General features: G+C 33.3%; 1 protein-coding gene across 11 annotated transcripts in view; it reads right to left on the bottom strand.

The window, feature by feature from the left end:
• C2CD5 (C2 calcium dependent domain containing 5) overlaps positions 1–27,463 on the bottom strand; it is an 88,010-nt gene that overhangs the window by 41,963 nt on the left and 18,584 nt on the right. For 3 of the 11 annotated variants that reach the window (XM_018048404.1, XM_018048408.1, XM_018048407.1), the window contains exons 7-10: positions 26,059–26,257; positions 20,835–20,986; positions 15,422–15,507; positions 9,719–9,827 (exon numbers count right to left, since the gene is read on the bottom strand). In XM_018048404.1, the coding sequence (XP_017903893.1) occupies positions 9,719–9,827; positions 15,422–15,507; positions 20,835–20,986; positions 26,059–26,257 (546 nt within the window). Of the gene's footprint in view, positions 1–6,662; positions 6,729–9,718; positions 9,828–14,816; positions 14,850–15,421; positions 15,508–20,834; positions 20,987–22,023; positions 22,149–26,058; positions 26,258–27,463 lie in introns of all 11 variants that reach the window. The other 8 variants (XM_018048398.1, XM_018048406.1, XM_018048399.1 and 5 more) reach the window with 7 other exon arrangements.

The following is a 27,463-nucleotide window of genomic DNA, read 5'->3' as shown; positions in this document are numbered from 1 at the left end:
CACAGTATTTACAAGTTTAATAAAAGCTGAAGAGTTACATAACAGGAGGGCTAAGGAAGCAAATGGTGTTATGTCCACACTCCAAAGAATTTCTTAAATTTGGTTTTTGGCTAAAGCAAAAGCTCAAAGAACGAAGGGTTTTGCAAAGCAGATTCAGCAGACAGGAGCCAGAAACAGTGGAAACGTTGGCGCATGCTTGGATCAGGTGACGGTACAGACTGAAAACTATGGCAGCTCACTGAAATGGTTACAGAAAGTAATGGCCCTAGAGTCTAGGTGAAGGCAAGGCAAGCATACAGTAGGGAGCACTTCATCACAAACCAGTCATTGGATTAAAGTCATTACCTACAACTGTGAGCAAGAAGTCAAGGGACGAATTTTTTGGCTATTAAATTTAGGGGTTAATTAAGATACAATTAAGAAAAATCAATTTATTTAATACTACAGAAAAATTAAGCCTCTCTTCAAAGCCTATCTTATACTTAATGCCAGAGATGAGCCACAGAATATCCAAGTAGCAATCATGATTCAGTCTAACTTACTAGTACTGAAAATTCAGAAACAAAAATCAGAGTGTTTAATCCCTACTAATGGAAATCTTAAAGCTTAAAAACTGCTAATTATACTTCTAATAGGAAATACATTAGTGAATCTGAACTGTTTTATTCACCCTACAAAAAAGTAAAAACTGAGGATTCACCAAACTTATATAAAAGGCAAAACAAAGAACCTGGTTTAAAAGTTTACTGGCAACTATACACGCCTTATATGAAACTGGATACAATTTGGTCACTTGAAGGATATACAGCTGAGATGTGAGGGTTTGAAATTAACGTTTCAGAGATGTGAAGAAAAAATATCTTCACTTAAAATACCATGCTCCTCCCAAGAATCTATAGAATTAATGATAATCATAAAAAGATTATCATTTTAGGAGATATGAAAAGTTAATTATATAAATTATATTTCATACTATTTTGTATTTTTCTTCCAAGGGTCAGAACTATACATAGATAATTATCACAAATCTTTTACTATATTCTTTTAATTGCAAGCATGAATTGAGTTCTAGATCAATGCCTCACTGATGCCTCTTACAAGGGTAATGTCCTCACACTTAAACGCTGACACCACAGTTAATTCGTTTTTCTATTACTTGTCTAGAGCATGGCCATAGCTTGATATCTTGCCATCTTTTTAGTATTTTATCTTGTTTCTAAAGCACAGGTGACACTGGTAAAGATTCCTAAAATGACAGTAATAGTTTACCCCTCAAAAAGTAAAGAAGTGAACAACTCAACATAATATGCCTTTATAAAAGTCAATTCCTTCGAGGTTTTAGGCAATTACATATTTGCAACTAAGAAATGCTAACTACATAAAGAGTTAAATGTAGTTCTATTTTTATATAGGTCTAGAAGAGAATAATTCTGTCCCTGGGAACCTTTTAATCAAGTTGAAAGAAAAAAAAAAAAAGGAAATGGGCAGTTATTCAATCTAATTTTTAAATAAACAAGAGAAGATAAAATGTTAGATAGGATTTTCAGAAAAAGGACAATGTATCTTGTTACTGGCGAGCACAAAAAGCTACCTTCTCAAATATCTGAAAGTAATAGTCCAATGCAAAACAACCTTTTGAAGAAGATAAATTTCCACTAACAGAATAGAAATTAGAGTCCAGGTTCAAGGAAGTATAGAACCTCAAACTGGTTGGGGATTCAGTATAGACTAAAAAGAAGAATCTCATTATAGAAGAAGTAATGCACAAACTGAGAGTGAACTTCAAGATGCGGTAATTTGGAATACTAGGATGGTGGCTCAGATACAACCCATGTTGGACCAAACTGCAGTCGTTACTATTTGTTTTAAAAAAAAAAGTCAAATATGTAATTTACTCCTTGACTGTGACATTTCATTCTTTATATATATAATGTAACTGGTGACCAGTTACATTATTTTATACAGAGAATGATACATTACATTTACATGTTACATTATAATAATGTAATGGAATATCCAGTTACATTTTACATATTTCATATATACGAAGAATGAAATTTCACAATTAAGGAGATTACCCATCTGACTTTTTTTTACAGATAGCAGAAAAGTAATGAATATCCAGTTACATTATATATAGAAAGAAAATTAAATATTATCGTTATGTCATATTATAAAGGAAAGCTCACAAGTTATGCATGCTATATTTATGCCTACTTGAACTCTATGTATCTACTTTCTGAAAACCTTATTAAAATACTGAAAACCAAATGCTGCTTAACTACTTTAGGCTTACTTTGCAAATCTGCTCATGAATGTCCCTCAGATGCAGAAAAATAATGACTGCTGAGATCATCAGTAGAATTCAAATTCCAACAAAGTCTATCTCCATTTAACTCTCTCTCTCTCACACACACACAGCAAAGTAATATAAGAAATAGACTAGACTAGTATGTAAACAGGAGGTTTGCATGGGTGAACCCTGGTTATTTCCAATCCCCAGAATTGTGCTTAAGACATGGTAGGCACTTGACAAACATCTACTGGAGAAAAATTTGAATGATCAGAGTGGTAAGTATATTCTATATAAATATTTCCTTATATAAATATTTCCTCAGCTGACTCATATTGTTAAATATTTTTAAAGTAGTAACTACACTTTTAGATGTTAACTATTAATTTTGCCTCCAAAATAAAGTCAAATTTCTAACTATATTTCTGAAAACAAAAAAGAGAAAGAGAGTAACATTTTCTAAATTTAAACCACTAAATCTATCATTAGCTGAAGTTCATTCACTGTAAGATTGAGAAAATTTCCAGCCTAATAAGTCTTAAAACCTACAATCTGTCTAAAACAGTAAAAAAAGAAAAAACATATTTTTAGAATTCTCAAAAACAAAAGAAAGGCTATTCAAACATCTTGCTTTACTAACTCAGGGCTTAAAAACACTTAAAAATATTGTCTAAGTTCATAAGCTACTTCAAACTAGTATTTTTCAAATGACATTATATAACTACTTTAAATTTTCTCTTGTCACTTCTAAAAACATTATCTAAATTGACATGCATCCTACACAGGAAAGAATAACAAATGCTCCTCAACTCACTAAGACTGTTATAAGTAAGAAACTATGTGTGACCTATTCAGAAATACTTCTAGTGGTAAACTCAGTAGAAAAAAAGATTACAGCCATTTGAGAAGCAATGAGCTAGGGCTATTAAAATTTACTCAAATTATTATTTACAACTGAACTTTCAAACAGACTTGAGTTTCTAAAAGATAGGAATCATTTGCCCCCTGGGATGTTAAGACTTGCAGACATGTGGGACAATCATTACCCTTCTCTCTCTCTCAGCTGAAAGTTGCACGGAGCCTGTTTCACTCACCACATTCTCCTATAATTACCAAGTCCTGAAGGCTTTACATTCTAAACAGTTTGTAAATTTGTGGTTAAGAGTGTAAGCCCTGAAGCCAAAATTGTAAGGTTCAAACTGGGGTTCAGTCACTTCCTATTTGACCTCAGACAAATGGCTATGTTTCGTACTGCTCACGTACAAAATGAGACGAACGCCTATGTGAGGGCTGTGCTTGAGGATTAAATGACCTACTACCATAAAATCTTAGAAGAGTACATAGTAAGTGCACCATGAAACTTTAGCTCTCCTGTCACCATCAGATCTCAGATCACTATCTTGCTAGGACTCCTGCACTGCACTAAACTGAGCTCTCTCTAGTCTTGCTGCTTTTAAATTCATTCTGAATCAGTAGGCAGCAATTTAATGCAAATCTGACTACTCTGTCTTGAATCTCCTGTCCCTGGCATGTCACACACAAGATCTGCAAATGTTATATTCTCCTTCCTAGTAGCAAGGTTCATTTTGTCTTTCTCAAAGTGTTTTAACAGACCAAAGAAATAAGAAACAAGGTAATAAAAGGTAAGAGTTTTGAATAAATTTTCAAATATTGAGTTCCTTTCTTCCTGCTCTATAAAAATACCTTCTATCACTGTAGTTAACACTGTAGTTAACACAAACTAACATGACAAAGCAGAAGAAAAGGAGGTGGGGGAAAAAGGTAAACTAAGACATTTTGTATTAATAGCAAACAAAAAGTATGAATTAGCTATGTAATAAACATCAAATGAGCAATGGCTAGGATATTGTTTTGCAAATGCTTGAAGTTTCAGAAATAGACTCAAAGAATATATTAACATGGTTCCAAATACACTGTCTGAAATATAAATCTAAGTGAATCTTCATATACTATCCAAAACTGAGCTCAAGATTACTACCTCTATAAGGTACCCTGCCACACAGAGTTAATCTTAACCTTCTCTTTAACTCTGAATCTTGTATCACACCATACTACACAGTAAGCCGTTTACATATTCTTCTATCCTCCTAGAATATAAAAATAGGGGGACAGGTACCTTTGCACATCTCTTATCTAGCAAATTGCATAGTACAAAATAAATTCTAATAACTGCCCACATGGTCTACTGTTTTGCATGAAACACTACTGTGTGATATAAAATGTTTTCCTATACTGTTCCACATTTTAATGTTTCTGAAATAAAAATGTCAAATAATTAGTATGTTTGACTAGCATGTGTTCCTCTTTTTTCTTAGAAGGCTTTTATGAAGTCAATGCTATAGCTGGTATCAGAGACTAGGAAATATAGTATTGATAAATAATTTCTAGCATTAACAGAAACTGTATCAACAACTACTTTTCTACAATTTTTGATTTTCTGTGGTAATACAGGACAGGAGTGGCTAAATATTCCCTAATTACAGAGAAAAATATATAAATGATTTGAATATATTTACCAAATCTATAAATTTTTTGCAGAATTATCAAGCTATTTTTCTGAAACTAGTATCAGAAAAATCCTGGTTTCTAAGTATATACCAATTCTTACCAGAAAGACTCTAAATATCCCCAATCAAAAACATAAAACTATGAGCATATTAAACTGAAAGCATCATTTTTTATGTTCTTTTAATATGCTCTAACATATCCATCTTTTCTTTCTTATACTTACTACTGGATTTTATTTTAAATGATGGCAAGATATACTGCTTCCTCAACCATGTTCCTCCTCACCAAATTTTGTTTACAGGGAACAAAGTCTTTACTGTATCTTTACGATTTAACTTTTGCCTTTTCCACTTTCCAAAACAGTTCTATCATCTATTATATCTCTCATTTTAAACATCGTTGCCCTCACAAACTTTCAGCACCTTAAATTATTAATGATGATGCCTCAATGTCCTATTCTTATATAACTAGCCTTATTTCTGCCCACGACCATAATCTGCCCATGTTTTTCTAAAATATATTCTTATTTTATTAAATGAATCCAACAGGATATTTTTAATTTCTCATTAAAAAAACCAATATAAAGCATGACATTACAAGAGATTACTTTAACTCTAACCAATGTGCTACATGCTGGCAAAAACTTAGATAGGAAATAGAGGTAATTTCCTCAAAGATTTACCAACTGATGTCAGTCCAAATCTGCAAAGGTTGGACCAGATCAGATTGTTGGACCAGATCAGATCAGATCTGACTTTAGGTTAAATCCACATGATGAACATGAGTTACTTCATAGTCAAACATGCACTACTTACATCAGAACTTACTCCTGGACTCCTAAAAACAAAAAAAGTTTATAACACTGAAAAGATTATGGGATATTATCTCAAATGTTGAGCCTCTTGGTGCTTCTGCTTTTGTTTTTCTATAAATAGATGTACTTTCTGATACAACTAAAAAAGTTCTTTAGGAAAATGCCAGTTTCTGTACTGAATCAAATAGCTCTATTATTTAATTCTAAAATAGAGATAATATAAATATCTACATTTTTATGTTAAGAGAACATGCTTTTAATCAAAAAGAAAAATTAATTGGCTTTGACTCTAAACCACATCATCAGCTGTAAAGCTATCTTAATTTCTTTAAAAGCTACAAACTATATTCATATGTAAAATTACTTAAAAAGAAAAAATATATTCTATTTGGAAAGGGAGAGAGGAAAGCTTATGAAAGCTGTTAATCCCCCCAAAATCTGCTCCTACTTACCAAATTTCAGAACACTTCTAGAATTATAAATAAAAATACAGCAAAACCACTAGAATATTGTAATTAGCCTCCAATTAAAATAAATTTTAAAAAATTAAAAATAATAAAAATAGTTATACTTTTATAATATTTACAGAACACTAAATATATTCAAATCTAAATTGAAGTTTAAACATACTTCAAGATGATCAAACTAGCCATTTGATACTTATATATTTAACAATTACTATTCCCTTAATGATAAAGCTAATCTAGTATCATTTACCTGATATGAAAAAACTGTACAAAATGTAACAAATATAATTTTAAATTATCACTCTGAAAGTTCATCACCTAACAGAAGTTATTCATAATTCATGGTATTTCTATGGTTTTGATTAATTCATTTTAGTAAAAACATTTTTATGTTTGTATCTCCATGGAAATTACAAAAGTTATCACATATGTATTCCAAAATATATCTGTATTAACTGAATTGACATTAAGCCTATTTAATTGAGAACATGTCTAAAAACTTCACTGAGCTGCCATAATTTTTGTCAGCATATGTAGTACTGAATGACCATTAAAATACCTGAATTGAAACTATTCCAGTCTAGCAGTTTGTAAGATCTTGTGTTACCCATAATTCCGACAAAGGCTGAGTTCAAAACAGCAAATTAGTAGATCAGTTTTAGGTGCAGAATAGTAGGAAAAAAACAAAAACAAAAAATACTACAAATAAGAACACAATTGACACCACCACTTGACAGGAACTAGAAAGACACAGACAGCAGAGTTAATAAGAAGTAGAAATAGAGAGGAAGGAACATGCTATAGTCATCTAACATTAACTGAAGTCTAATTATTATTTCAGATAATTAATTACCTTTTAAAACCTTCCCATTCTCTCCCTTATTGTATGACCTGTTTGTTTATTATTGAAGAAGAGGAAGTTCTAAAGAAGTAACTCCAAAATAACAATCAATAGTTAGCAGGTGGTAGTCGTTTTAAAATAAGGCTTTTCCTTTTAAACTTAGTGCGAAATGAAAATTTCCCATATTCACTAGTCAAAAAATAGCTGCAAGATTCATCTGAGAGTGCAAATATAGGACTTTTAACATTAGCACGTGTTATCTCATCTGTCATAATTTTCTTTCAGCAGAGTAACTCAGAATCATAAAATTAATAAATCTTTATTATGGTAGATGCTAACTGAGTTTTGTTCTGACATTTAGCTTCTGTAAACAAATTAAAATTTTTTCATACATGATTATTTACGGGGCCTGAAGATTAACAAAATGTTAAACAAATGTTCCTTTTTTAGGCACAATACATATATAAAAAAACATCCAAATAATGTGATAATTATATCAAAATAATATAATATTGGGGCCATTAGAATATGTTTGTATTTAACCAAAAATAAAAACAAAACTGAAATACAACATTTATAACATTACAAGTATTTACATGTATTATATATGCCCATAATCTTCTGGAAAATAAACCATCAGTAACTGAGAATTTCTCCACATAAACTGAAAAAATATTCTGATAGGGAAGGAGAGAAAGAAAATGGATGTGCTATAGTTACAATATACAAATCATATTTTATAAGAAGGAAGAACTTGTGTTTTCTTCCCTGGGCCTGGAATTTTATATTTCTTACACAACTAAAAATAAACTGTCAAGTATGGAAAACGCTCAAAAGCAGGTTTTTTGGTTTTTTTTTTTTTTGTAAGTAACGCAATTTAAAATTTGGCTCTCTACTTAAACTTAGTTTAAATAACCTTCGTTTCTTCTCCTAGATTCTACAGCTTACTCAGAGTACATGGAAGCAATGATGAAATTTAAATGTTCCCATCACAAACAACTGAATATATCCCTAGAGCCATTTTTGGAGCTATTATATCGATGGGTGGATGCCACCTATCAAAAGACTTGAGTCAAGGGTACATAGAAACACAGGTAACTGGCCTTGGGTCACCCAGTTAGTGTCAGGTATCTTAACTCAGTATTTCCTTGCACTTCTCAAATAATTTAAGTTCCTAAATGCACAGATATGAAACTTGGCATAGTCTTCAAGATCTCAATCCATTAAAACTGGCATCAGTCTAAATTTGCCTTTAATTACTGCTGCTGCTGCTGCTGCTGCTAAGTCACTTCAGTCGTGTCCGACTCTGTGCGACCCCATAGACAGGGTCCCCTGTCCCTGGGATTCTCAAGGCAAGAACACTGGAGTGGGTTGCCATTTCCTTCTCCAATGGATGAAAGTGAAAAGTGAAAGTGAAGTCGCTCAGTCGCGTCTGACCCTCAGCGACCCCGTGGACTATAGCCTTCCAGGCTCCCCCGTCCATGAGATTTTCCAGGCAAGAGTACTGGAGTGGGGTGCCATTGCCTTCTCCGTTTAATTACTACAGAATGCATAAAATACTGCACGAAGAAAAGATTTTAAATTGACCCCAAAAATGAGATACAGGGGAAAAAAATAATAAACCAGAGAAGAAAAAGAGAAGACTGGTACTTAAAATATATATTTGCTCAACGTTAGAGTTAAACTAATCCCAAAAAGTATTGCTTTTCTGCAATTCCATTCAGGGTTTAGAAAAATCCCATTCTGTTTTAATTCAAATGACATCAAACTATGGGGCCCAGATTAAATTTTTTAAAAATCTAAAAGAACGGTAATGCTTTGTATCCTCAAAATCACTATTTGAGTTTTGCATACAATAATTTCAAAGCATTTTTCTTTTTTTCATAGCTGTCAGTACAAGGCCCCAAAGAGGTTACTGGAAGTGACCATTTCAATTTTCAAAAATACATTCGCATACATGCCAGGTAAGAATACTAATATAACTTCAAGTTTAAGGTATGTCATCAAAATAATAAGTGACTTGAGCAAGATACTGGGCATCTAGTCAATGAGAGATGCAAGAACAAGTTCCATAGGGAAAGTTCCTACTATACTTCTCATGCTTATTTTAGATTTAGAAAAACCAGCAAAGCATTTTTAATCCAAGGGTCTGAAATTACTGGGACTTGCATGCCTTTTTTCTCTTTTATAATCAAGGTTCATGTTTTAAAGAAGTGAGTTGCCATTTTCTCCTGTTTGCTTAAATGGAATAAATAGCTACTGAAAGAAACCAAGGATCCAAAGACAACAATTACTTTTTTAAAACTTTTAGGTTCTCTACACAATGTATACATGTCAAACTAAGACTTCTTTTATGAATAAGAAAATCACTCAAATAACCCATAAAGAATTATTCCAGTGAAAAGAATTAACCTAACCTCTTAAGCTAATGGCCACAATGATCAAATTGTAAATTTTGTTATCTGCCTGAGTCAAAGAAAACAGCTGACTCAAAAGTGATTTAAGGATTGCCTCAGAGTGATACACCTTGGCCAAAAATGAATCAAGATTTGCTTTGTATTAAAAAAAAAAGGTAACTGAAATATACATGTCTACTTAGTTTATTTTTAGTTAAGATTACTGCAAATATTTGAAAGCAACGTCTGCTAGTTTATACTTTCTTCGTCATTTTTCTTTTTGGATAAATTCAGCTTAAAAAACTATAAAAATCAGTGTTAATAATAATCACAGTGTAAGTAAATGAAACACAGAAAACAAATGTTTAGAGAACATACCAGGATTGTGGATACGATCCAAAAGCTTCACAGAGCGTGCACTAACAACGCCCCCAACATGCACAAGGAATCCAGGAGGAAATGCCGTCAGGGTGAAAAATGGAAATTCCTAGTAGAAAGAATGGGGGAAAAATATGCCTGACCATGTGTGAAGTACAAATGCATGTCTGTTAAAAAGCTTGTCATAAAGAAATGAATTCTACCCCTTAACAAAAGGCTACCAATTATACATTACAGATGCTTTGTAATGAAAAGCTTCCTTGGATGCTGAGTTCCCAATCCATTTTCCCATATGTATTATGTTATAGAGAATCCGAACACCTTTTTTATCACTTCTAAATGAGAAAAAAAAAAAAAAAAACATTCTCAGAGTTTCAATTTGAGATATTTGAACACACTCTTCCTTCCTCTCAATCGCCTACTGCGATCGAACTTGGCAATGAGATGAGGAATCTGCCTGAACCACAATCCACGTCTACTTCTCGACGGGGCAGACTCTCCCTCAGACACCTACCCTGTTCCAGGCTACTGGCAGACTCTGAAGTCTTGCGGCAGGAGGTCTAAAACAAGGTGGGGCTGAGGGAGGAGGAGGGAGAGGATGAGTAGTGCAGGTTAACAGCTACATAGAAAGATGAAGAGAAGAGCCAAGTTCAGGTAGGCAGAGAATTACTGTGTGGGCTTATTTCCTCTATCAACAAGGGGGCAGCAGGAAAAAAAAATCTAAATATATAAATGCATATTAAGAAGGGGAGAGGTATGTAGATGACAGCAAGGTAGGCAATCAAATTCTACAAGTTCTTCCAGGATTTATTCTCCTCTCTCTCTCTCTCTCTCTCTCTCGGACATCAAATTTGTCAACTTAGAAATGAAGAGATGCAGGCAACAGAAAAATGGTAAAGCAGAGAAAGAAAATTTATTGAAATAGCACCCAAAGGAAAGGAGAGTTCCTGAGGCCACTCATATGATAAAAACTGGATGCAAGAAAGGAAAACAATATCCAACCTGTCTGGCTGCAAGATTAACGTAGCTCACTTAACCGCAAGTCACTTAGCAGTAGCCTCAGCTATTCAGAACATACTGAGAACTGGAAATTAAGCAAAACAGGGCTCTCAACAGTCAAAAGAACTGTTACAGTTGCAAGGACTAAACTTCATGTATTTCATTCCTAAGAGATCCCCATAGACTATATTCATACAATGATATATGGTAATTACAAGTGTATAACATTACAAATATATTCTAAAATCTACTGGTACCTTTTTTTTCTGGACCATAGCAGATTAAATGCAGCAAATAACAGTTGGGAGATAAAGAGATACAGAATACTACAAGAAGTAGGCACATTAACCACAGCAAGATTACTGACTGGCTGCTTAAAGCATGGGGATATGAACTGACCAAAGCATAATTCACACAGCAAAGCAACTTGGAATCATTTAGCACAGAGGCAAATAGTCCTGCACACCCCAATAACCCATGACGTATAGTATTAAAATATATATACATGTGTGGGTGTGTGCACACACACACTCATATTCAGAAATAAATTCATTAAAATTTAAAAGTAATCTTTAACAAGGGCAAGAAAAACCTATGCTATGTAAAAAGGGAGTAAAAAAAACAGTGGAAGTGGACAAGTTTGACCCAGTTGATAGGTAGAGGCCCCCTTATTTCCACCTAAATTTTTTACATATAAATTTTAAATGAGAAAGTACAGATAAGCTCATACTATTGGAAACATGAGTCTTTTGTTCAGTCTCTAAGTTGTGTCCTTAAGATCCTTAAGATTTGTTTTCAATTTTAAGAATACAGAAGTTTTAAAATTTCCTCAAACTACTGTGGTAAAGTCCAAAAAGCATGTTACACTTTATCTTTATACTTAACATTTTAAATATTTTGGATAACAGACAGTGAAAATGCAAATTTTGGAAGCTAAATGGAACGCAGTACTTCCACCTAAACTTGAGAAACAAGTAAATTCCATGCTGGAAATCTGCATATAAGATTTTAGATAAGATAGAAAAAGAAAATGAACCTAAATGATTTCTCTATTTGGGAGTCTCTAACTCTTCTCCCCAAACTTCAGAAAACGGGAGAACAGGATGGGGGGAAGCATCACTCCAGAGCAGAAGTAGTAGGGGACCAGCTGACCAGGTAGAGGATGCCCTGCCAACTTAGACTCTGTCCTAACTGTCCCCAGTTCATCCAGGCAGCACACTCCCCCAGTTTAACACAAAACTTAACCTAGAGGGACTTCCCTGGAAGTTCAGTGCTTAGGACTCCCATTTTCACTGCAGGGAGCATGAGTTCCACCCACGGTTAGGGCTAGGATCCTGCTTGCCACAGGGCGTGGCCAAAAACAAACCAACAAACAACCTAGAATTTAAATGGCATTATTATTCAACCCAAACTATGATTGGCAAACAACACTTTCAGAAGAGCTTACTGCCAGTATCTCAACTGAGGGTTAAATAGCTGTCCTCCCACCAGCATCACCAGTAACTATTATGGAGCACTTCCAATGTGCCAGTCCTGTGCACAGCACCTCAAAACTAGGCTTCACAGATGCTACCATACCTTGAGATGGATGTCCTATCAAATCCAGGATTCAGGTGAAACACTGAAATGAGGAGGGCCTACACTCTCTGAGCCACAAACTTTGTCACCTGGCTTCTTACCATTTTTGGTTAAAACACTGAGTAAAAGAATTAATTTTAATCTCTATCTATTACTACACCTGATGAATCTATAGGCTCTCCTCCACTGAAAAGGACAGCTTCGTTAAGATCCACCCAAGCACACCCTGCCTTCAGTGTCCAGATGGGAATGCCAGGGACCACATTTTCTCTGGAAAGCCCTTATTTTGCCCTGTGGAGCCTAGATAAGACTTCATACATTGATGCTTTGACATAAGCCAAGTGCATGCACATAAATCACTTAATAGCACGTGCTCAGAGGCAGGCTAGTTGAAAATTCTGAGAACAAATGGAATTTTTAAAAAGATTTAAATAGGATTTTTCTCAGAAGATATTTAATCAATTTCATTTTTTGAAATCAGAGATTTTTTTTTTTATTATCCCAAGACACCATAGTAAACTTTCTAAATACAAAACTCCCTGCCAGGTTCCTACAATGATTTATCATATAATTTTATCCCTTCTTCAAAAAAGATCATAATTTATCAAAAGAATCCATTTTAAATCTAACTTTCCCAAAGTGGGTTCCTAACAGGCATTTTACATGGAAGGACTTCACGGTAAAATACATTTGGGAAATACCAAACTAAGTCAATTAGGATTCTTTATTGAAGAAAAACATACATTCCAGAATCTAAAAAGTAACTTCATTTTTCTGGCAAGTTAAAAAAGAATTATATTGGGAAAATAAATCTATTTGCTTCACAGCAAATACTTCACAGGCAGAACCTTAATCTAAACTTTTACCTCCCAATAATCTGATACCAATTACCAAGATCTTGTCAATTTATTTTTTAATGCTTTTGTGAGAGAGGAAGAAAAAAGCACTTTTATTTTTGATAACTGCTACTTGAGTAACTCAAAAGATGATGGACAAATAAAGTTCCTTTTTTCCACAAGAAACAAAAAGCCATATAATATATTAAGGGTAGCAAGGGGCAGAAGTGAATGTTTTAAAAATGAATATATAAAATGATAAATAGATCATATGTTCAACTTGATCTAGTGTTCCGCTTGGCAGAGTTAAAGCATAAGTGACCACATACAGGGAGAATTCTTCATTATTTCTGCTCAAATTTTTTCCATAATGATGGCAGCCACAGGTACATGGGGAAGTCAAGCATGACAAGGCTTTTTCTACCCATTATATACACAGGGTAGAGAGGGAGGCTCACACATACAACTCACTGCCACTGCAAGGTTTGATAATGTAAATATATTGCCAACTGAGGTTTACAGAGTGGTAAATGAAAACTATAGACCTCCACATCTCTGCTGTTAATGCCTCGAGGATTATTTAGTAATGTATGTCCAATGTGTTAATGTGCCCAGAAGTTTAAGAATGTTTGAAAGCATATTTGAAAACATAAATTTTATCCAAACTAAATCCAAAACATTTTCAATGATTAGTATTTCTTTTGTCCTTTAAAACTAGGTGCTTTTTAAAGCTCTTAGTACAGACAGGAGAGTCATGGACTCAACACACAGGCAAAGTCTCATTATATCAAATGTCAAGGCAAGTCAAGTTTTTCTGTTCATGTGAATTCTAGAATGGTAATTAGATTACAGAAAATATTCCTAGCATAAAGGACTCCAGAAAATGTAAAACTGGGAGGGGGTAGGCAATAAGATAAGAGTTCTCTGGCCTAAAAACTGTAAGTGACACACACACTTTAACTCTGATCCTCTTCCCCATGCTGTTAGTCTTTCTTTATATTTGGTTTCAATGGATAGTTTGAATGTTTAGCTGAGCTACTTGATGGCAGTCATTGGCACGATATGCCTGCCGATGTAAGAGTAGTAGCTCAAAGGCAAAGAACCAGGTACCACCCAAGTCCTACCAAAGTCCCAAGTTTAGTTCAGCTCTGTTCTCTCCAGACTTTTATAACAGGCAAACTGCACACACAGATACTTTCAGCACAAGGAAAAAAAGTCTAAAAAAATTACTTGTACTGTTTATAATAATAGGATCTGAAAAACACTTGTCGAAAGCCAACTTCTAGCAAATAAATACCTTTGTTTTATAAAATGCACCCTTTTACAGGTATTTGATATGTGTTATCTTTTTTTTTTTACTGCTAGTATAAAATGGAACATGTAAAAGAAAATTCTGTAAATGCTTGTAACTTCCAAATCAGACATAATGAAAGCTATGGAACTGTGCCTTAAAATAACTGACATGACATATAAAACCATGCACTGTATTAGTTAGGGGGGGGAAAAAAAACATGAGTCTCATAGTGCCATTAAATTAAAACAAAAAACAAACAACTTTGCATTACAAAAAGAAAAAAAGCTGGCAACATTTGTTAAATGCTTAAATAAAACTTAAATGACCAAGATTAAAACTAGAAAAGCTACCAATACATGAAATAGGCTCTCACACATGTTCAGAAACATACCCGCCTTCTACAGAACCTATGAGGCGATCCTCCCTTAGCAATGAAGTTTATACAAAAAAATAAAGAGAGAAAATCATCCAAACACTTTAGCTCTTCATACAACATATTTAATTAAGTAAATTTACAGTACTTAAAAGAGATGTATTCACATACTGAATAGTCATATTATCTATGTTAATCTGTAAAAATATGGAATCTGCATTTCTTAATCCCAAAGAGACTGGCCACTGATAAAATTTATCTCAGCAAATATATGTTAATATACTAAAGAATTATTTTTAATACAACACCAATAAACTTTTTTCTAGAAAATTATCCACTATTTCCTTTTATATATTAAACCCTAACATAAAATTAGAAAGATTTCATTATTCAATGGATATTTCCAGACTATTTGTAATATAACTTTGGGAGATAAGACAAAAACATTTATAGGATTATTCCAAATTAAAAGTAATCATTTATAAGCAAATTACTATGATACCTTTTGGACTGAAATTGTAATATTAATCAAAGCTAGTATATGGAAACAAGTACGTACATAGAAGCGTGAGAATAAAATCATATTAACAGTGTAAGAAGAAAGAATATTAAGTGAACCTTACCCTCTGTTCCAATGCTGATTGAGTCTGTTGTCTTAAAAGAGCTTTAAAGGGCCCCCCTTCTTTTCCAGCACTACCACTTCCCATTCCTACAGAATATCAGTATGTAAATAACGACCAAAACCAACTAGAGACATAGAAAGTTTAATTGCATTTATCTTCATAAATATCATGAACAAAATCTGTTAAAAACAAAAATCTAAACATTTGAAGTATTTGTGATGGCAACTAAGCACATACTCTTTTTTATTCACAAGGTTTTCTTTAGAAGCAAGATGTCAAAATTCTGATCACAGTGAGTGGACTTAATTTATCCTAAAAATCATTTTTAAAATTACATTAAGGTGACAAACTTTTTATGTAATATTCAATTTTAAAAGCTGAATCTTCTAATAAAAAAATCAATGTAATATCAATTACTTATACCCTGCTAACAAGTGAAGAGTACTAAAAGAAATGAGAAACATTAAATGTTTGTTTCAAACTAAATATATATATAGAGAAAGCACTAATTGAGCTTAAAATATTCCAAAATTCTCTAAAGAGTATGAATTCTAGGCAATTTTGAAATATAGTCACATCTATTTTCTGATAATTTTGCATTCATAAACATAATATTCATTACAAAATAGTACTAATATTCATATCATACAACTCATTTGCAAAAACTGACGTACAGTTTTTAAAAACTAAAAATTGCAGACATATAATAGACACATCACAAATGTACATGGTTATGGATGAAAGAATTACATTTCCCAAGCTCTTAGATGTATTTATTTTTAAGGCATAAGTTTAAATGTCTTTCCTTATTTTATTGTTTTGATAGTACTAATAGACCAACTATGGTCAAAGAATTAAAGAAAGCAGGGGGCAGGTGAGAAGCCAGTGCTCTACAAACTAAAATTTAGTCCCACCTTTTAAACCTGAAGATACATGCAAGCATATTTACTACAATGACTTAAGAAAGGAACTAATTTACTTTTATATTTTTAGCTGTTCTTGGATAAGGAAACAAAGTTAGCATGTGTATAGTCCCATTTTGTTCTTTAAAAATTAAAAAGAAATGTATTTTTCTTGTAGTAACCTAAACATAATTTTTAGAGACTATACAATACTAAACACAGAAACAAAACTAAGATCTTCATATGAAGCATATTGAAAGCCATAAAATAAAATTAATTTGGTAGAGATAAATGAAATATCAGAAAATAGAGCAGAATAACTTGAAAATTAAGGCAATGGACAGAAAAAAAATGGATAATGAAAGAATACCACTAAAATGAGACTTAAACTGATTCAAACAGAATAATTTACTAATGTAACCAATATGGTTTAGCAACATGATGACATAGGTCCAACGTGAATGGAGTTGGTGTGAAGGGAAAGAAAGTAAAAGCATCTAAAACAGAAATTCTAGTAATGAGAACCTAATAATTATTAGAAATAAGCAGCTCTAAGCACTTAGACAAACAATTTTTAATACATATGATTATTTAGCAGAATATTCATAATTATCTATCAAGTAATCCTCAATCATGTTCTCATGGTAATTTTACTGTCTGCCAATAAGAAAAATAAGAAATACATCCTGTGTCAAATACTCAATACTTCTGTACAGTATGAAATAATTAATTTTTTTCAAAAATGATTTCGAATAAAGGGATTAAAAAGCTGACATAATATGATCCTACCAGAAGCAGCCAGGAACAGCTCTTCACTGAAAGAAACACTTTTCCTCAGAACTGGGCTGACAAGGCTAGAAGGATGAGGGGGAAGGCTAGATTCCGAGAGGAGGAGACAGGACTTTTTAAGATGAAGGGACCCACAAGGGAGAGAGGGGGAGCTGGGACACAGGTAAATCCTAGGCCCCTGTGGGTAAGGTGCTGTGGAGGAAAGTAGCAGAGAAAAGATGCAGATTCAGAAGATGACCAGAAAATGCGGGATAAGGAAAGCAATGGTGAAGCAAAACGTAACAGTAAAATGAACTGTAAAATGCGTACACAAATTACAGTAAGCATATGAAGTCATTAGCAAGATCCTCTGTTCAACGTAATATAAAGAAAAGGCATAGTCTAAAACTTAACAAAACCTTTACAAACTCTGCACTCATTAAACATTTTTAAATCGATTAACACGATTTTATGCCATTCTGATTACTTTTAGCTGACTCCTTAAAAACATTTAAATTACTTCCGATTTTTTTGCTTAAGACTGTTTAAGGTCAAAATGTATCACATTTTTTAAAGCCAGAAATTTGCTGTCTCAAATACAAGAACTTTTTTAAAGAGGTAAGAGTATAGTTCTTCCAATGTTACTAACTGAAACACATGACTTATGGGTATTTTAGTTGAATTTAAAAAAAATCAAACACCTGCTACCACATTAAGCAGACAGCCATCATTAAGTTTAAATAAATAAAATATTAACTACCTTCTGTCATGCTTCAGGATGTATGTTAATGCTTTTCTTTTTCCTCTAAAATTTTAAATACTCAAATCTGATCATAACACTGTTTGCATTTACAAAGATTTGAGTACCTGAGAGTCAAAGGAATATGCTCTGAACCACAAAAAACACACATGGCAAAAAGCCTGATCAAAAAAAAGTAAAAATTAGCTTGAGTCAGATGTCACATCAGTATCTTAACTCTAGTATTCTAAAATTCCACTTCTCCTAGTTGAATACTTGAAAAAAAAAAAAAAGAAAAGAAAATCTGGTAAAATGTCAAAAAATAAAAATCTACAGAAATAAATGTGAAATTTTTTTAAAACAAGACTCATCTGAGGTGGATGAGAGCTTTAACTAGAAACAGAAAAACAACTTTTTCAGTCTATTAACTTTATTCTATTCTGTTTTTGTTTCCCACTGTACATATAATTAATCAATCATGAGCAACTAATCTATCATGAAATACATGCTGAACTACAGCTCTAGAAATTTCAGAACATTCATAATTTTGGCACTTTCAATCTCCATGAAAAATAGGAATACTTCCTAGTGGCTCAGAAGATAAGGAATCTGCCTGCAATGCAGGAGACCTGGGTTCAATCCCTGGATCAGGAAGACCCCCTGAAGAAGGGAATCGCAACCCACTCCAGTATTTTTGCCTGGAGAATCCCATGGACAGAGGAGCCTGGCAGGCTATAGCCCATGTGGTTGCAAAGAGGCAGACAGGACTGAGCAACTAACACTTTCACTTTCACTTTTTCAGAAGTAGTAAGGATCCATAATAAGGACAAGCACCTAAAAACTGTTAATATCCTATAAAAATGCAACTGATGTAGTGAATACTGCTACTGCCGCTGCTGCTGCTGCTGCTGCGTCACTTCAGTCCTGTCCGACTCTGTGCGACCCCATAGATGGCTGCCTACCAGGCTCCCCTATCCCTGGGATTCTCCAGGCAAGAACACTGGAGTGGGTTGCCATTTCCTTCTCCAATGTATAAAAGTGAAAAGTGAAAGGGAAGTTGCTCAGTCGTGTCCGACTCTTAACGACCCCATGGACTGCAGCCTACCAGGCTCCTCCGTCCATGTGATTTTCCAGGTGAGAGTGCTGGAGTGGGGTGCCCATTGCCTTCTCCGATGTAGTGAATAATTACAGGCAAAACAAAATAATTTACTTAGAGGCAGCTTATATAGAAATACATGAGAACAATACTTTTTTTGTAAATGAATTTTTAAAAACTAAAAATTTGGAGCTAGAAAATAGAAAAAAGTTTTCATTGATAACACAATTGATTGCCTACTAAAAAGCTAAGGGAATATAAGTCTGGTTTGGTTAATTTATTACTTGACAATCTTCATTAGATTTGGTTTTCCTGATGAATTAAAAAGAAATAGAAAGACAAAGGAAAATACTTTTAAAAATGTGTTTGTAGCATGGCCAAAAAAAGATAAGGAATACTGAAAAGTGGCTTGGAATACAAAAATGAACAAGCAGCGGACAATCTCAAAAAATTAAGAAAACTACTCATCAAATGTTATGCTACGTCCTTATTGTTTTGATATTATGAATTTTAAAGCCAGAATCTTATACTTTACTTAAAAATTTAAAAACAAAAAACAAAAAACAAAACACCCCCACTTCCCTACAATTTCAATGATTCTGTTTTTATGACACCAATATGGTTAAGATGCCACATTCCACAGCATCCATTACTCTCAAATATCACATTTTTTTGTTGTTGTTCATAGTTATACATGTAAAAATAAAGTAATGCTTTTCAAAGAATTAGGTATTAATAATTATCTTATTTATATTTTGTGACTATACTTATAAAAAATAATATTGTGTCTGGTGGTGGTGGTTTAGTCACTAAATTATGTCCAACTCTTGTGACCCTATGGACCCTAGTCTGCCAGGTACCTCCACCCATGGTACTTCCCAGGCAAGAATACTAGAGTCTGTTGTCATTTCCTTCTCCAGATATTATGACTACAGGCTAAACACCCTATCTTTACTTTGAAAGTAGCACTGGTTCTAGAATTAGATTTCTTCTCATTATTTTCATAAAATCTGGGGTCGTTCTAAATTTCTTGTCTAACATAAAAACAGTTATTAAAGATTACAAATTAAAAATAACACATGAACTAGGCAAAATGTTTTCCTCAATCTGTCAAGGAAACTCCCAAACATGCCATTTGCAAAAACTGCAAATGATTAACTTTTAAATGTTTCATTTATCTTTTATTTTTCTCAAGAATATTAATTTGATGATTTAAATAAGCTAATTTTATTTTAAGGCATAAGAAACTAATTTGATTCATTTATCAATTTTTATCATAAAACATATTCACAAAACTGAGAGATCAGCAAAATACAAAGAGAGGGAAAAATTATAAATGTCATACACTGAGAAATATGCAAAAATAAGTAAAGCATAAATGCTATTTTCTAACCTAGAGAATACAACTAGCAAAACCAAACATTTTAAATAAAAGCTAATAAATATATATGCTCCAGTATAACAATATCAGCTGTTCTTACGGTTTTTTTCATAATAAAATCTTAGAATTAAATTTCAAAATAGAAACAATGAATTCAAACTGTTTATACTGCATGAGGAATTGGACTGCAAGCTACTAGTGTTACTTTCTATTCAAATGCTTTGAGATGTTATTCCTCTTAATTTGAACATGAAATGAAAAATGTGTACATGCAAAAATAAATCCTCAACTTCATATCTAAACTATAATTAAATCAACAAAATGTCATGCTTTGAACAAAATAACTTCTGAACTATACAAAGTTTTCACAGTTTAATTGTAATCACTGAAAATGATCAGTATTTCCATTAGCTTTTAACTTAAATGCCAAAAACAGGAAGAAAGGCTTGGATGGAAAGCTAATAAGGAACAAAAAACAAATTTGGAAAATAAAAGAAAAAAAGAAAAGGTGAGTGGAAGTGCCTTACCAGTTTTGGGTGTCAAACTCAAATCTGTGTCAGAAGAAGAGGACTGTCGACTGTAGGACTTGGAAGGTGAAAAGGAATAAGTTTGGTTTTTCAGAGGGGTTGAGGGTCCTGATGAGTGAGTATTGGGATTGGGATCTTCATTGAAGGGAATCCTGCCAGAAGAAGGTGGAGAAATATTAAGCAATCATGTGCCAAAGGACCTGACAGAGGCAGCATGATCCAAACACCAGGAAAGGATTGGGGCAGGGCCAGTAGTCATTTCTTAAGTGTGGAGCTGGGTCTGAGGCCAAAGGCATCCAACTGTTGTTTAACCATTCAACATTCTCCAGATAAGTAATTATCTGCATTGAAACAGTTAATAAGCCAAGGGAAAAAGCAAAAAAGCATGAAATGGCAGACTCAAGGGGTAAAAAAATATTAAAAGAAGAAATAAACAAAAAGGATAAATACATGATTAAAAATATTTTCAAACAAACAATGCTTTTTTAAGTTACAAAATAAAAAATGGTGACTGCAAATGGTGTGTGTAAATATTCACAATAGTTTTTATATTTGCACACACAGATATCTTGGGAATAAAACATGTTTCCTTATCCTATAGCATCAAGAGTGCCACAGCTAAAAACACAGCAGAGTGGAAAATGAATATAGTTACACAGAGACATCGCATTTTATGCACAAGAGTCACTTACCTGTTTTCCAATAGCTCTCTTCCACAGAAGGAAACAGACCCTACTATAACAAGCTTTGTACATAAAGAAAATAAGCAAATTGGAAGCTTTGGCAGCTATTTCATTTAGATTCCAATTATCTATTTTATTTCTAATGCAGAAATAACAGCAAAAATACATACTGGAAGATTCTCCCAAAACTCACAGTATCTATATGTATGTGTATATATATGTGTGTGTGTATATATACACACACACACACACACACACACACAAGATAGGGTTCTTAGAGGATCTATGGAAGAGACTTTGGAAGCTGGAAGAACACTTTCACTTCCATGTAGTTAGAGCCTCTGCGGCGGCTAAATACAGGATTCTTCACTGCCGCTGGACTAGGAGTAAGAAAAGGAGGAAGCAAAGACTAGCGGGGCCTGCCTACGCTACCTGCCTGCCTGCCCTCTGCAGCCACTCTGCCCGTGGCCTGCTTCCCCAGCTCTGGAGTCTGAGCAGTCTCGTACCAGTATAGATGAGAGTGGGAACAGACACAGAGAAGTTCTGAGTAAGTCGTGAGCCAGTAGCAGTGTGAATTGGGCTGTTGTGAGTCGAGCGGCATCCGTGGCTTGGAGGATGAACCAGCGGAGACCTGAGGGAGTTTGTGGTCAAAGTGGAAGAAAAGAAAACAATACATACAACAGATAGCAAAGTTATGTTAAAACAGTTTCAAACGAGCTTTAGCTAAGGGAGAGGAATTATTTTTTTAATCCCTAGCATGCACAAAATAAGTTAAGATAAAAAAGAAGAGCTAGATATTAATTTGTTAGGAATCAGATTAATAAATTATGACTGTGAATAGAAAAACAGCAAGCAGAACTGTCAGTGGAATTAAATAAGAAAAAGACTGTGATTTGGATTTTCAGTTACTTTAAAATGCCTGTTATTATTTTGATCATCACTGAGCTTACTGAACAGTATTTCAGGAAGAAAATAAAACTGAAAAGTCAAATATGAAGTTCTTACATGACCTTTGAAACTGAGATATGAATAATTGCTAATATAATTATATTTTTCTATAAAGAAACCTTAATAACAGAACTGTTTCTGTCTAGAATATAAAGACTAGGGTACATAAAAATATGAAAAATGACAGCATAAAGATAAATGAGTGAATAGAATGTATATATATGTATACCCAATCATCCATATTTCTGCACACCAAATATCTACCTTAAAACCAGGTTACAACAAGAACAAAACAAAGCAAAGGAACACTGCTTTTAAAAAAATAAAAACATTAAACAATATAAATGACTCTTCTGTAAATTTCAAACAGAAAATATTATTTAAACTTAAACAGAATTTATTTCAACTACATTCTGAATTGAAACTTTGTAGGATATCAACTAATATCTTGCAATAGATCACATCTACGTACATGTAAAGATACATATTTAGACCAGATACACAGATATACATTTATCTATGACATTTAAAATTTTCAAAGAAATTTAGGTGAAAGGGCACAGTTTCAATGGATGGCCAAAAGGAAAAAAAAAAAGGCATATTATATAATTAAGAATCCTGGACTTCATATAATCAATTATTTCACTGTGCAGTTCCTTCCCTTATGGACAATGGGGAGAAACAAGTGAGTGACTATACTCTGAAAAGCTCTCATGCTTCCATTTTTTAGAATTCAAATTAATAGTAGTTTAAGAGCCCAACTTTTCCTGGCCTTTCTTCCTTTTCCATTGCCCAGTGAACATTCCCAACAATCACAATTTGTCAAGATTCAAACATGAGTTCTCATTAATTGGCAACAGTGGTCCTTTACAGACATCTACTTTCTGAAAATATCACTGCTTTAACTGTAGGACAAATGTTTCTGTTTTTGTTGCTAACTTAAATTTTTAAGTGTTTAATGGATAAAAATCAAATATCTCATGGGTGACCAATTTCTATACAAGCAACTAAGTGAGGTTTTATTTTTTTTCTTTCTCTGTTCAAGAGACTAATGGAGTTAAAAAGTCTAAGAATCAGTGCCATACAGAGGAGAAACTATAACTAAAAGCTCCTAAAAAGTACTTTTTTAAAAAAAAGAAAAAAAAAAAAAAGTAAGGACATGACTGAAGTGACTTAGCAGCAGCTGCAGCACCATGGAATTGATAAATCATATTTAAATGCACTTTGTACCATTAAGATAGTTCAACTAGGAAACACTAAAGAGATTTATACTCTGTACTAAACATCTAAAATGAAAACAAACTGATGGAGTAGAACACACAGTTAATAAAAGCAAAATAAAATGAACTCTGTTAAATGTTCAAATTATGACATCGAATTAAAATCCAAGCACAATGGAGGGAACATCACCATAATGTATTCTTGGAGCCCTAATTCTTATTGGTCTTATATGAAAGGTTGCCTTACAAGAATATGTTAGTGGTATTTCTTAACATTAAATCCATTCAGACAAGAACATAATCCAAATTACCTTTATCAAATTCCTGTCTAGAATCAACAAAGTTAAAATTAAATAGCAAAGTAATACAATCAGATGACTCATAAAACAATTTTAAACTAGCACCCAAAGTAATTCTTTATCAAAAAGACAAAGAAGCTGGTTGAAAGTGTTTTTAAAAAAATAATAATAATAATAACATGACTTAAATAATAAGATGCCATCAGAAAATCTTAATGAAGCCACTTAAATTCTTCATGGTGCGATATCTGAAAATTTAAGGCAAATGGCTGCAACAAAATTAGAAAAAGAGAAAACTTAGACAAGCTCAGGTTTACCATAAATGGAACTCTCCCTGAATGCAGGCAAAATGTAGTTCCCTACTATCCACATATCATTTTAGGACAACAACAGGTACTGCAGCTTTCTTTCCACTAAGCAATTTAGTGAAAAGAGGAAAACTTCAGACATCACAGTTGCAAAGGCCAGGCCCGTTCAGACAGTACAGATAAAGCAGGAGGGTGGCAGAAGGAGGAGGGACCCAGGTCTTCAAGTAAATTTGCTATGGAAAGAGAAAAAAATCTCAATCCCCAAAAAGGTTATACCTGCCATCTGACTTTATCTATAGAACAAGGTAGTTTACACCTTTTTAAAGACATATTTTAAATGGAATATAAAGCAAATTCACTCAATTTATTTAAAACAATTACACTTATCAATACTTCTAAATAAAGTCAGGTGGCATACACAACACTGTCCTCCCTCTTGTGACTAAAATTTAATTCAAATAACTAAAGATCAGCAGAAAGAAATAATTAAAAAGAGTTGAGACAAAGAGAAAAATTTCACCTTTATAAAGACTATTTGAAAAAACATTGTGATTGCTTTCTAGGCAACCTCTCTTTACTGCTGAACTAGGAAACATTTTGGGTTTTTTGACTACAGAACTCTGACTCCCTGATGATGAAAGTCAGAGGTCAGCACACTACACAGTACAGACCAAATCCATCCTGCCATCCGATTTTCAAAATAAGTAAGTTTTATTGGAACGAAAGACACACCCATTCATTTGCAAACTATTGTCGGCTGCTTTCATACAACAACAGCAAAGTTGAGTCCTCACTATTCCCATTCTGGTCATTTACCAAAAAGTTTTTTGACCTGTGATCTACAAGAATCTCCAGAGCAATGGTTCTCAGTGGAAATACTATCAGTATTTTTAGTATAGAACAAGTCTTTGTTATACAGAGTTGTTCCTTGCTCTGCAGAACAGGCAGCATTTCTGGTCTCCAACAGAATCATCCACTTTACCCCAAACATTACAACAGAAACTTTTCATTTCAAGTATTCCTTCTCGATAGCACCACCACGTTGAGAATCTCTGCCTTAAGCACAAATGACGACACATAAGCCAAATCAAGCCAACAGAAATGTTTTGTTGGATCAGATGGAGTTTTTTTTTTTTTTAATGTGAGACTCTAACTTCCTTTAGGTCAAAATCGCCAAATTCCTTTAATTTTTTTTAATAAACAAAGATAAAAACTATATGTCCAGTACATGAAATACTTACTATCTATTTACTATCTGGTCTTTTATAGAAGTTTGCCAACATCTGCTGTATGCAGTCCCAGTAGTCACCATTTAATTATACCCAATTATTTTACTTATATAAATTGCTTGACCTCTGTAGACACTGAAGTTTGAGACTCCCGAACAGGTCAGTCTTCCCTGCTTTCTATACTATGTTGCTAATAATAGGCATAATTGGATTACAAGGTATAAGGTATTAAGCATTTCCCATACAACAAGTAAAATTCCCCCCAATGCATAAACGTTCATTTTATGCTTTAGGTACACAGTGCCTAAAGATGTAGAACAAGTTTAATTATACACTACTTAATATGAATTTCACAAGACAGTATAAAAAGCACTAGGAAGATCTAAGTTTCAAATTTTGATAGTCATCTCTGATAAGTAAAATTGCCACAGGAAAAAATGTATTTTGAATAACTCTACTAAAATGTTTCAAATAAATGAAAATATGTAAGCAAAAGATAAAACGCTCCATAAGAACAATTCATCAGTTCATACTTACTCCTTCATTTCTTTGGACGGGGAATTACATGCAGGAAGGAATGCTGCTGGGCTACTTAATTTATCCAGCGTACACGCTGTTCCTATGGCTCGTACCACTAACCCAGATTCGCCTTCCAGATCAAAACACTGTAAGTACCCAACAACTGCATTTCCTCTCATTTCAAGTACTTTTAAGCCAATCTTCCTCTGCAGTTCACCTACAAAAAAGGGAAGAAAATTCACTCAGCTTCTTATCTGTATGTTTCAAAACACAAAGCTGGGTATGGTGGTGATTTGAAAGAGTACAGAAAAATCACAGATTTTGAGAACTTGAAGGTAACCTAGAAGATTACCTGATACATACTCCTATAGTTAAGGAGGTAAGATATTATTAGCTACATTTTACAGATGTGCTAAGTAAGGTTCACTCATTCGTACATTCATTTACTAAATAATTTCTCACCATATACTGTGTGCCTCGCATTCTTTTCTTCTGTGCTAGAGATACAGAGGGGAACAAGAAAGATAAAGCCCTAAAACTAGTGGCATTTACATACTAGGGGGAGAAACAGATAAAAAACAAGTAAACAAGTATTACATATAATATAAATAAAATACATAGAATATACAGCACATAATATACTCTAATATATAAAAATATAATAAATTATATGATTTCTTAATATGTAGACTAAATACAATAAAACATAAATTAATATATTAACAGTAACATATTAACTATAATATGCATATGCATTCAAACATTAAATATTTATAAATATTTAAAATTGTATCAATTATATTAAAAATTTATAAATATTATGTACATGTTAATATATGTAATAAATTAATAACTATAAATATATCTACTTCTATTTAAATATGCAAATTTATTATAAACATATTTGTGTTTATTAATAACAAATATATGTATTATCTGATATATATGACAGAATGAATGTATGTGCGTGTGTGTGCATATGCAGTCACACACACATACATATAAATACAAACTTTAGATGGAAATAAGTTCTTCAAAGGAAAATAAATTAATGGGGTAAGAGTGGCAGGGGAGTAGGGGATTAAAGGAGGTATAAATTGTCAGAGAAGGACTATGAAAAGACATTTAAACAAAAAGCCTAGGGGCTCAGCAGTAAAGAATCTGCCCACAAGACAGGAAAAATTATCGATTACGCAGGAGACGTCGGTTCAATCCCTGGGTTGGAAGATTCCCTGGAGGAGGGCATGGCAACCCACTCCAGTATTCTTGCCAGGATAATGCCATGGACAGAGGAGTCTGGTGGGCTGCAGTCCGTGGGCTCGCAAAGAGTCAGACAACACTGAAGTAACTAAGCAAGCATGCAAACAAAAAGCCTCAGAGAAATCACCTAAGCTCTGACTACAAATAAACACTCAAAGGAGGA

This window comes from Capra hircus, chromosome 5, assembly GCF_001704415.2.
Source record: "Capra hircus breed San Clemente chromosome 5, ASM170441v1, whole genome shotgun sequence".
Classification (NCBI taxonomy): domain Eukaryota; kingdom Metazoa; phylum Chordata; class Mammalia; order Artiodactyla; family Bovidae; genus Capra; species Capra hircus.
This window is presented reverse-complemented; position numbering and strand designations above follow the sequence as displayed.